Source organism: Myotis lucifugus, unplaced genomic scaffold (genome assembly GCF_000147115.1).
Source record: "Myotis lucifugus unplaced genomic scaffold, Myoluc2.0 scaffold_101, whole genome shotgun sequence".
NCBI classification, from domain to species: Eukaryota; Metazoa; Chordata; class Mammalia; order Chiroptera; family Vespertilionidae; genus Myotis; species Myotis lucifugus.
In genome coordinates, this window is record NW_005871149.1 from 1459541 (window position 1) to 1470788 (window position 11248).

An 11248-nucleotide genomic window follows, 5' to 3' on the forward strand; every position below is an offset into this window, starting at 1 on the left:
ATTTTCTTGCTTAGGAAACATTACTGTTTCTGGCACCTGTATTTGCAGCCATAATGCTATAACCAGTTCAACAAGTAGGGGAAAAACAGTTGAGGTGTACGGAGAAGAACAAAGTAGTCATTATGCCAGCATACTCCTCCCTTGGTAAGAACTGCATCGTCATTCCAGCATCCTTCCCCACTCCCTCTTCCCCATATCCACCAGAAAAAGAGGCCTCTATCTAGTGGGGTCACTTCTTTAGCACCACCTGACAATGAATGTGAGCACACTAACAGGAAGGTATGTAAGCCAGTCCTTCCCATATCTATCTCTTCCCTTTAAGACAACCAATGTTTTAACTGCCCAGTCCAATTCTCTATCAAACTGACCATCATTTATGCAGACCAGGGAATACACTTTTGCAGCTTGGCCAGTGTGGCTCAGTGGTTGAGCGTCGACCCATAAACCAAGAGGTCGCCTGTTAGATTCCCAGTCAAAGCACATGCCTGGGTTGCTGCCTGATCCCCAGTAAAGGGGGTGCAGAGGCAGCCAATTGATGATGTTTCTCTCTCTCTATCCCTCTCATTTTCTCCCTCTCCAAAAATTAATAAAAACATGTAATTAAAAAAAAAAAAACTAGTACAGTAGGTCCTCAAAAAACATCATTTCTTTATAGCATTGATGAAGTGCCATTTATATCAACTAACCTACAGTAAAATTGGTTTTATCATGCATTACTTCACCATGTTCCAAAAACCTATCGATGACATTAACTGAGGACTTACTATACTCTAAGGAGGATACCTGTCTGCCCACTATTGAGCATTATGGGCTGTAAAGTGTATTCCCTGGTCTGCATAAGTGATGGTCAGCCATCCAAATTGGTACAATTATCTTCTGTTCTGGTTCTTTTATAGCACTCTGAGCATTTGCATCTACCATCAGACAAGCAAAGACAGTCCACAGTCAGTAACTATTCCTGCCAGGACCCATTTGCAGCCGCCTAGGGCTACATCAGTATCACATGCCAGCTATGTTCAGGGCCTTCACACCGGGAATGTGACACATCGCCATCTGCGGTGTATCTTTCCCCAGCGGACAGAAGAGAGCTTACTGGCATTTTGAGCTCAAAGGGTGTAAGAGGAGCACGTCTAGATGCGGCCCATCTTGCACTGCTGCAGTGCCTCCATATCCACCCATTTCACAGACCCAGGTGGCCATCTCAAGCAAGCACACAGGGATATTTACTTGTTGAATCCAATCATCTTCTGAACCTGGAAAGGGTCTGATGGTAACCAACATGTCCTACTTTAATGCACCCCTCAAAGTCTCACAGTGATTTCCACAGGACTATCTGTGCCCCATATGGGTAGCCCTTTAATAAGCCAGGTTTTCATTGCTTTTCTGCCTGACCATATAGTCAGGCCATTGGCCACTGCCCATGAGTCAGTAAAAACCCAAACATTGCCCTGGTGGGTGTGGCTCAGTTGGCTGAGCCTTGTTCCATGCACCAAAAGGTCACCGGTTCAATTCCCAGTCAGGACACATGCCCAGGATGAGGCTCGATCCCCAATAGGTGGTGTGCAGGAGGCAGCCAAGGGATGTTTCTCTTTCACATGGATGTTTCTCTCTCCCTCTCCCTCAAACAGGATGTTGTCTAGTCATCTTGGAACTGCCATCCACAAACCAAGCAGCTCCTTGTTGGTCAGTTAGGAGCTGTTTGTAGGACACTGCCCAAGGGACTTTAGAATCTAGCAGCTCCTCACACAGTTCCAAAGTCAGTCGAGGGGAAAAGGCTCTCTGCTCGTGAGCATCTCCTCCTTGCCTTCCCCAGGTGGCATGATCCTGCATAAACCATTTCCGTTTTATTATGGAAATTCCTGGGCACTGTCCTCCCTACTGGAGTGTTATCTGACATTATTATGCAAGACGTCATGAGTATTTCAGGTTTCAAGATTATTTTATGACTTTTAGTCACGATGGTGGTTTCAATTAATGTCCAATAGCAAGCCAATAACTGCCCTTCAAATGGAAATGCTCTAGTTCAAAGTCCTAGGAGTCGTTGCCAGTAGGCACTCACAGGCTTTTGCCCTAAGCCCAGCCTACCGTATGCATAGAGCTATCCACAGAGAATTTGTCCATACCAGCACTCCAGTTTCTACTCTACACTGTGTAGGCTAGAGCAATCTTACTGGTTCCCATTTAGAATGTCCAACCAATAGTGCCTGAAGAGTAGATTTACATACCTTCTATTTTACAATATTGAGTAGAGAAAACATTCCCCAGTCAGATACAGTGTCCATCTCCATAACCACTTCTCCTACAAACTTGTACCTACATTCCTCACTGCAACCTCCTTTAGGACATTATTAACAGGCTTTAGTTTTACAATACCAGGTAAGGGTAATGTTCCCCAGCCAGACCTAATGTCCATTCCCACAATATATTCAGATAAAGGAGACATAACTTCTTTAAATAAAGTCTATTTACATTCCAACTTTTGCCCAGCTGGCATGGTTCAGTGGTTGAGAGTTGACCTATGAACCAGGAAGTCACGGTTTGATTCCCAATTAGTGCACATGCCCAGGTAGCAGGCTCAATCCCCAGTGTGGGGCACACGAGAGGCAGCCAATCAATGATTCTTTCTCATCATTGATGTTTCTGTCTCTCTCCCTCTCCCTTCCTCTCTGATATCAATAATATATTATGAAAGTTGGAATGTTTAATTTATATGTATGTATTTATACATACATATAAATTAAACATTCCAACTTTCATAACATCCTCTCAATTATATCATGGTTTCACCAATGGGTTTGGTACCACGGCATAAGAGGTTCCCGTATTAGGGAATCCTGAAAACTTCTCCAATTCCTGACCATCGTACCCACTCTTATGCAAGAAGCTTTGGATCCCCACCACCACCACCACCACCACCACCCTCATGAGCTGAACCAAGGGACCCTGGCCCTTTAGTCAATTTTTATCTAATTTAATCTGCCTTACCAATGCCTCAAGAAATTGCTGGTCAGGTTTCTCATGGTAACCTCTGCCTTTGGATTTTTAAATTTCTCCAAACTGAAGTAAATAGAGCGGACCTATCCAGGGCTCTGTAATGTTAGAGAGCCTCTTGGCCCGCTCAAACTTAGGTAGTCTTATATAAAAACCTTTGTTTTTACCCTCTCAATGTCTGCTTTATTCACCCCATTTTTCTTTTTTTAGAAACTGTTTATTTGCTATCAATTTTATTTCCATTCTGTTATGAGTCCATGGAAGAACAGCTTAAGACCACTCAGTGGTTATTCCTACCCATTTGGTGACCTGAGCAAGGGGGCTGCCGACAAGTCTTCAGTGGCAGGCTAAACACGCTTCTTCAGTAGGAAACTGCGCACCTTCAGACCAATCTGTGACCTCAGTCTGCAACCTCAGGCTGAGCAGCAGTGAACTCGGGAGCTGGAGCCATCCATTCACCCTGAAATTCCTCCTTGGTCACAGCCTTTCAATCTCTTCACGATCTCTGTAAAGGTCAAGATCAGGCATGACCTCCCATGGGTGTTCACAGATGGTGCCATGCATGTGCAGTACTTCCTAGGGCAGCATCCACCACATCAGACCCACTGAGGGATGCAATGTCCTTCAGTGCAGAGGAGAGTCTGTTACACAGACCAATGGTAGGCAAGTTAACATAAGACGCCTCTGTGAGAGGCTGGTGGTCAGCCCTGGGATCAGTAACAACCAGAAGTCTCAGCTTCCGAAGGCTGCCTGGATCTGGTTGGTGAAGGTTCCAGGAGTGAAGTGGTCGGCAAGAGGAGCGGCTCCAGTGGCAGCAGCAAACTTCAGCGCAGCTCAGGGACCAGTATTCCTGGACCATATGACACTGACATCAGCGAAGTTTTCAATGGCAACAGTGGCACCAGCAGCTGACAGCAGAAGCTTCTCCCAGGTTCCCTTCAGATTTATGATGCAGATGCCATCACTCTTCCTTTGTGGATGTACTGTTCCATCTAGAACTCAAGGCTGATGCCACCAAAGTGGGTTCCTGCTGCAAGCAATTTGAGGACAGCCTCTTCTTTCATTTGCAGGACATCAAGGGGTCTGAGCATTGTGAAAGTTTCCCTTAAGTTACCTGGGAACCAAGACCAAAGCCAAATGGGCCCTTCCCTGGGTAGCACAAAAAGACCGCCGCATTTTAAAAAATGATTTTTATTGATTTTTAGACAGAGAGGAAGGGAGAAGAGGAAACATCGATGTGAGAGTGAACATCAATCAGTTGCCTCCTACATGCCCCTCCAGGGGATCAAACCTGCAAGCAACCCAGGCATGTGCCCTGACTAGGAATTGAACTGGCCACCTTTTGGTGCATAGGATGATGCCCAACCAAGCAAGCCACACCGGCTAGTGCCCACTATAGCTTTTAAGGAAGAGAGAGAGGGAAAGACAGAAACATCAATGATGAGAGAGAATCATCAATCAGCTACTTCCTACACGCCCACTACTAGAGATAGAGCCCAAAACCCAGGCATATGCCCTGACTGGGAATCAAACCCTGACCTCCTGGTTCATGGGTGGACGCTCCACCACTGATCCACACTGGATGGGCTCACCTTCTTTCTTAATAACCATTTAAACTTTTCTGCCTTGCTAAGACCAGTCTACTGACTCTGTCCTTTGCTTTTCTTCATTCTCCTATTAATTAACCTAATATTTTTATTAGCATCTATGAAACCCAGAAGCAAAGCTGAGAGAGCAAATTCACAAGGCTTCCCCAACTATCCCTTGGTTTTACAGCAGTTGGGACTCTTTTTCATGGGGTGTCCATGTAAAAGAGTTCCCCTTAACCACAGCATTTACCATGAACTCAGTAACAGGCACATTCAGCAAGTGCCTATGGGATTATCATAAAAATCCAACAAGGTTTATACAGAAAACATTATCTACTTCATCTGGGGTGTTCCACTTGACATTTATGGGGGAAATGGGCAGTTAGTCCCCTTCCTCAGGGTAAACAGATCTTACAGTGGCTTTTACACAGTCCACCAGGCTGGCTGTTCCCTTGGGAATGACCTGCTTTGTGTCTGGATCACATATAGCCATCTGTGATTGTTCCATAACGAACTATAAATCCTGCATCAACCCAAACATGCTCTTCCCCTATTGTGGCATTTAAAACCAGATACTGCTCCTAAATTAATTACTCTCACAGAACATCTTACTAAAGGATGTTCTTCAGAAAGCTATTACTGATCCACAATATGAAACATCTTCTTCACACTATACTCCCTGGTTTCAAATAGTTTCTTGGTTTTGCCCTTACCTCACACCAAGTGCCTTCTTAGTGACCAAAAGTCTAGAGGTACTTTCTGTTGTCCTTACCTAATTTTTCCCTTGGGGTTAGTGGCCAAAGCTCAGACTCACTGAAATTTGAGTTTGGTCTAGGATCAAGGTCTGACTCAGCACACTCTTTTAGTTTCATTTTAGCTATTACAGATAATAGCCAAGGGATTGAACCAATGTCCTGGTAATTGGATCCATCTCTAATCTCCATTGGTGACTTTTATCTTTAGTACCTAAGAGCAGCACAGCTACTGCTCCATACCATGGGCAACCAAATGGCCACCGAGGAATCAAAGGTCCCACATTCCCCACTCTTTTATCCTTTTTTTCCCCCCAAACTACATTTCCATGAGCCAGGGTTATTCTAGCAAATCTCACTTATGTGACACCAAATGTCCAGGAAAAATTCCATGTTAAAAGAAAAAAATATCATTTGTTAAAACCCAGTAAGGAAGACCTTATTCAAAGTGGTGCCCTGTTATGTAATCTAATGAAAGCTGTGGACCAAATTTTAGGTGAGTGACCAAGGAGATATCTAGCACAGTTGTCTGGATGTCTCCAAGCCCATCTAACTAACCAAAACATCCAGTCTATTCCAGGTTTTTCAGCCTTCTGAAGGTCCCTAAGTCCCTAGACAGCCCCCAGTGGAGGGCAAGGAGCCCCAACTTTAAGTGACAATAGAGATGGGCAGGGAAAAAGGTCTGGTCTGGTGGACAGAGGGATGGAGGAGAAAGGGTCTGAAGGGAGGACTCAAGGGAACTGGAGGGAAGACTGAAGGTGGTATGAGGAGAAAGGAACAGCTTCTACAATGGGAAGGGAGAGGTCTTAGAGGAGCCAGCTTGAGATGGCAAGTTTCCCCAAGAGGCCAATGAAGTTTCATATTATTCTCAGCAAAAGCATGCCAACAAAAATGGAGGTAGACAGAGTTGGTGGAACAGGGGTTCAACCAGAGAGAGAGCCAGGGAGAAGAGTCTCCCAGCCCAGTTGTTACTTTTCAAACAAAGAAGCCTAGGACTCTAACCCATCTTTTTTCAAACAGCTGCTTGCTTGGGACTCTAACCCAGCCTGTGTTTATCTAGGACTCCATCCCATCATCTGGAGCAGCGGTTGCCAACCTTTCGGACCTCATGGACCACCAGTGGTCCGCAGACCACCGGTTGGCGGCCGCTGTTCTGGAGTATACACAGAATCTAAGAATCCAATCTGTCCTTACCAGCTTCCACGGACGTTTGTCCGGAGCAATGGTTCAGGAGTCGGACTCACCAATGGATCCCCGATCCATCAGTCAGGAGGAAGATAAAGGCTTCAAAGGTATGCACTTTTAGGGTCCTGGGTGAGAGGTCCGGGGGTCCAATGATGAATCTGATCCTATGGGTGTTGTGGCACATAACTGTTAAAAGGAAAATAATATTCAATGATACTTGTTAACGCATGGTAAGAAAGACCTTGGGGAATGGGGAGCTAGGCATAGGGACCACTGCAATGAAATTTTTTAATGTAGGTAAGAGACTGGGCTCAATGCCGAATGCTGCCTGTGTATATGGGAATTTAAAGCTAAGGAGCAGAGTTGGGTCAGTGGATAAAAAATACTAAGAGAAAACATCAGGGGTAAGAAGGCTTTAACTAAACAGACCTAACAGGATTCTTGCTAAAAAATAAAAAATAAATAAAAAGGTCAGAGTGATCAGACATCACCTGGGACATGGTATAGGGAAGGACGCCAATCCAATATCGAGGATAGGGGCTTCTTGCTAAACTGACATGGCAGGGTTCTTGCTAAAATTGCATTTTACAAGGACATGCATAGATGGCCAAGGAGAAGGTTCGGGAACCTGGCTAAACTTTGATCAAGCAAAAAATGTTTATCACCTGTTTCTTCCTTTACTCACACACATAATACTTCTGATGCCAGATGTGAGAGTTTTTTCTCTTCCCCACACCAATCATTTCTCCAACACACCAGGTGTCCTGAAATTCAATGCAATTCCAACACTAACTACAGTTAGTGCAGACCTCACTGAGTAAAGGCTCAGTCCCACAAGACTGCACCCCCAGTTCAGGCACTAATCACAGGTAGTAAGACCCCATGTTACCCAGAATTCCCATGACCCCGACATTAGATTCCATCACCTGCACAGCTCACAGAACTGAGAGAAACACTTACATTTACTGGTTTATTATATAATAAAAGATACGACAAAGGACACAAACGGCAGGTGAAGAGATACATAGGGTGAGACCTATAAGGGTCCAGTAAAGGAGCTCCTGTCCCTGTGGAGGTGGGGTGCACCACCCTCCTGGCACATAGATCTGTTCACCAACCCCAGAGATTTGGGGATTTTAAAAATATATATATTTCTTTATTGATTTCCGAGAGGAAGGGAGAAGGAGAGATACAAACATCAATGATGAGAAAGAATCATTGATTGGCTGCCTCCTGCACGCCCCCTACTGGGGATCGAGTCCGAAACCCAGGCATGTGCCCTTGGCTGGAATCGAACCTGGTACCCTTCAGTCCGCAGGCTGACACTCCATCCACTGAGCCAAGCCGGCAAGGGCGAGATTTGGGGATTTTTATGGCGACTTCATCACATAGGCACATTCAACTATGAACTCAATCTCCAACCCTTTTCCCCTTCCAGGATGAAGGGGAGAGGGGCTGAAAGTCCCAAGCTGCTTATGACAGATCGGTCTTTCTGATGACCAGACCCCATCCTGAAGCTACCTATCCAGGAGCCAACCAAGAGGTGTCTCTTTAGATCAAAAGACACTCCTATCACCCAGGAAATTCCAAAGGATTTAAGAGCCTTGTGTCAGAAAACAAGTTCAAAGACCAAATATTAAAAAGAAAGAAGCTTCTAGTACTCTTGTCGCTTAGGAAATTACAAGGGTTTCAGGAGCTCTGTGCCAGGAACCAGGGGCAGACATATTTCAAAAACCAGGATTAATAAATTTTGTCCACGATCTTTTTGATAATGGCCACAAATTTGAGCATTGGAGTTTGAATCACTAATATATTTAAGCACTGCATGTGTTTGAAAATTACATAAAGAAACCTATGTGTATCGGGTGATTTTATAGCTGAAGGCAACTTACGAAGACTGTTACGTTTCTCAGTTTAAAACAGCACAAGCCCACCTTTTAAAATGTTAAGAGTTGTTCTGCTTTTGTAAGACTTCCCTCCAATTACATTTCTACAACAAAATTGCTCTCCAAGGCATTTCACTTCAACTGAAAAATGTCAATTTCATTCTAGAACATTTAAAAATTTTGAATGTCATCTGGCTTTAGGAAATTTATCTCAATTAAACAAAAATCATACCTAGACACAAAATACATGTTCTTACATAAAACTATTTCTAATTATTGTTTACCTACCAATGGCTCATCTTAAAAAGTGGGGCATATTTATTTCAATTACAGCTGAATGAAGTTGTGTTGTTTTGAAACCTGCACCAAATTTATTCTATCATAATCAGTTAGCTGTTCCAAGAATTTTTTAGAAAAAGGCACTTGCTGCATTACAACGATGCTGTGCTGGGTTTAAAAAGACTATGCTGAACATTGATATAAATGTTTAAATTTTATTTGCATCAAGAGAACCAAACTAGCTACCGGTGTCACATCTTAAAGCAACATAAAGCATTTTATTATATTGCACACCTATGCTATTACAGCATTTGGTTTTTTAAATTACTTCATTTTCTCAAGGAATTTATGAGGTAGCTGTCTTTCCCATCTATCCTAACCTATTTGCAAATGTGTAAATAACCTCTGTGGCAGAGAGAGACCTTCAATTTGCACACTACTTTCCACTGAAAATCCAAACAGACCCTCACATTTTAATTGCACCTCAAGCTATTCTTTCTTGTGACTCTTTTTTGGAGACAGCTGTACCGGAAGTCCGCCAATTAATAAATGAATGACTCAGTTAGTGGCAGAGAAATAACTGTACGCTGGAGGTTAAGAAGGCCCATCGTTTCAGCATTTAGTAGCGACTGTGGCTCCTAATGCCCCAGGCTGACTCGGACCCATGAGCTCCCCAGTCAGTGCCACTACACAGGCCTGTCAAAAGGAGCGCAGGCAGGGAGTCTCCGCAAGAATTCAACCAATCACTGCACTTGCTTCTCATACATAAACAGAGGGCTGCTTTTTAGATTCTCTGCCACGAGAAATGCACCTGAAAACAATTAAAACACAACATGATTTTGGAAAGAATACTCCTTTTCTAAAAGAGACCACGAATGCTACTAATAAAGGTATCTGTTCGGGGTAGGACTGGCTCTCCGAACACATTTAGTTTTAACCTTGTAACGTATCAAAACTGCAGCACAGAAGGAGCCAAAATGCGAACTAGGGACAAAAGGCAGCTGGGGTCTTCGGCGGCCGTGTTTTAAAACCCACACGCCCGGGACCATCCGAGCTGAGCACACACTGGATGAGGCAGCCCGAAGTGGGCGAGGGCCCCCCGCCCCCCGCGTCCACAGTCAATGCCGGTGCCCAGGCCCGTGGAGCCCTAATACCCCCGCCCCAGCTCCACCCACTCGGGGCCCACAGCCTCCCGGGCCCCGGGAACCTTAACGCGGGTCTCCATGAGTCTCCAGAACCTCAGCTGCAGGTTTCGGAGCCCCGTCGCCAAAGTTCACAGCATCCTAACGGCGTTTCTCTTCAGAACCTGGGCTCCCGACCGCGCCCTCCGACCAAGCCTGTCCCCACCTTGGAAGGGGAGCGCCCCTCTCCTGAGACGCCCCCACCCCCGTTCGGCCGCTCTACTCACAGGCTGGCGGCGTCGGGGGGCAGGGGGCTCGACAGCGCCCTCCAGCTCGGCGCCGGCAGTTTCCTGCGACTGCAGTCCAGCAGAGGGCTGCGGCAGGAGCAGGGCGCGGGGCAGAGGCCCGCCCGGGCGGCCGGCAGCAGGAGGAAGGCCTGGGCGAGGAGAAGGAGCCGGCAAATGGGTCCGCACCGACACTGCAGCAGCGGCGCCTCCCGGACGCCTCGGGGCGCCGGCGCCATTTTCCTCCCCGACCCGGACTCGGCCGAGAAGAGCCGCCAGCTGGAAAGGACGGCTTCGCGGAGACGTTTGTCGGCTGCACGACCACCCCGAGCCCTGCTGTCGCCCGTATCCTCTAGGCAGGCGAGGGGCGGACACTGCGAGGCAGCGGGGGCGGCGACCCAGGACACACGGCAACAGCCCTACAGACAACGCTCCCCCCCCCCGCCCCGCCCCGCGACGCAACGTCTTCACGCACAGGAGTCGACCAATCGGTGCCAGAGGACGGGATCGCGTCGGAGGCGGGACTCCGTGGAGGGGGCGGGACTCCGTGGAGGGGGCGGGGCCGGAAACCAGGAGGTCCTTAAGGAGGACGTTAGGTGTCTGGCACTGTGGGGCGCCCTTCGGTGGTTCCCCACCGTTCCTCCGCAGGAGGGCGCAGTTGCTCCTTAAGAGGGAGCAAGGAGCGCCCGAGCGCTGGGAGTTGGAAGTCCCGACTTGGAGTTTATCTGCTACAGCAGCGGTTTTCAACCCGTGTGCCACAAGAATTTTTAAAACGTGGAATAATTAAAGAGTGTAGTGTCACCAGAGCGTAAGTTTAATAGACTTTGGGTGCATATCAGAGACTTCATGGGACATCTGATTTATGGTGCAGGTGGAACTTCAGAGCAGGGGAGAAAGGACAGGCTTTTCAATAAATGGGGCTGAGATCATTAGATAATCATATGGAAAGAAATGAAACTGGATCCTTTCTCACATCACATTCAAAAATCAATTCAAGACCTAAACATGAGAGGCAAAACCATGCAGCTTTTAGAGGAGAATAGTAAAGACTATCTTTTTCACTTTGGAGTAGCAAAGGATATCTGAAAAGAGAAAAAAAAATCATTAACCATAAAAGAAAAGGATAAATTTGAACAGATTAAAATAAAATTTCACTCACAA

The 11248-nt window shown here is 46.2% G+C and overlaps 1 protein-coding gene across 2 annotated transcripts in view; it reads right to left on the reverse strand.

The window, feature by feature from the left end:
* The window catches only part of LRIG2 (leucine rich repeats and immunoglobulin like domains 2), a 44296-nt gene extending 33775 nt beyond the window's left edge, over positions 1-10521 (reverse strand). Inside the window, exon 1 of one of the 2 annotated variants that reach the window (XM_023757054.1) lies at positions 10091-10521. In XM_023757054.1, coding sequence (XP_023612822.1) covers positions 10091-10326 — 236 coding nt within the window. In that variant the 5' untranslated portion in view covers positions 10327-10521. The remainder of the gene's footprint in view (positions 1-10090) is intronic. The other variant, XM_006092509.3, reaches the window with a different exon arrangement.
* Positions 10522-11248: the final 727 nt, after the last annotated feature.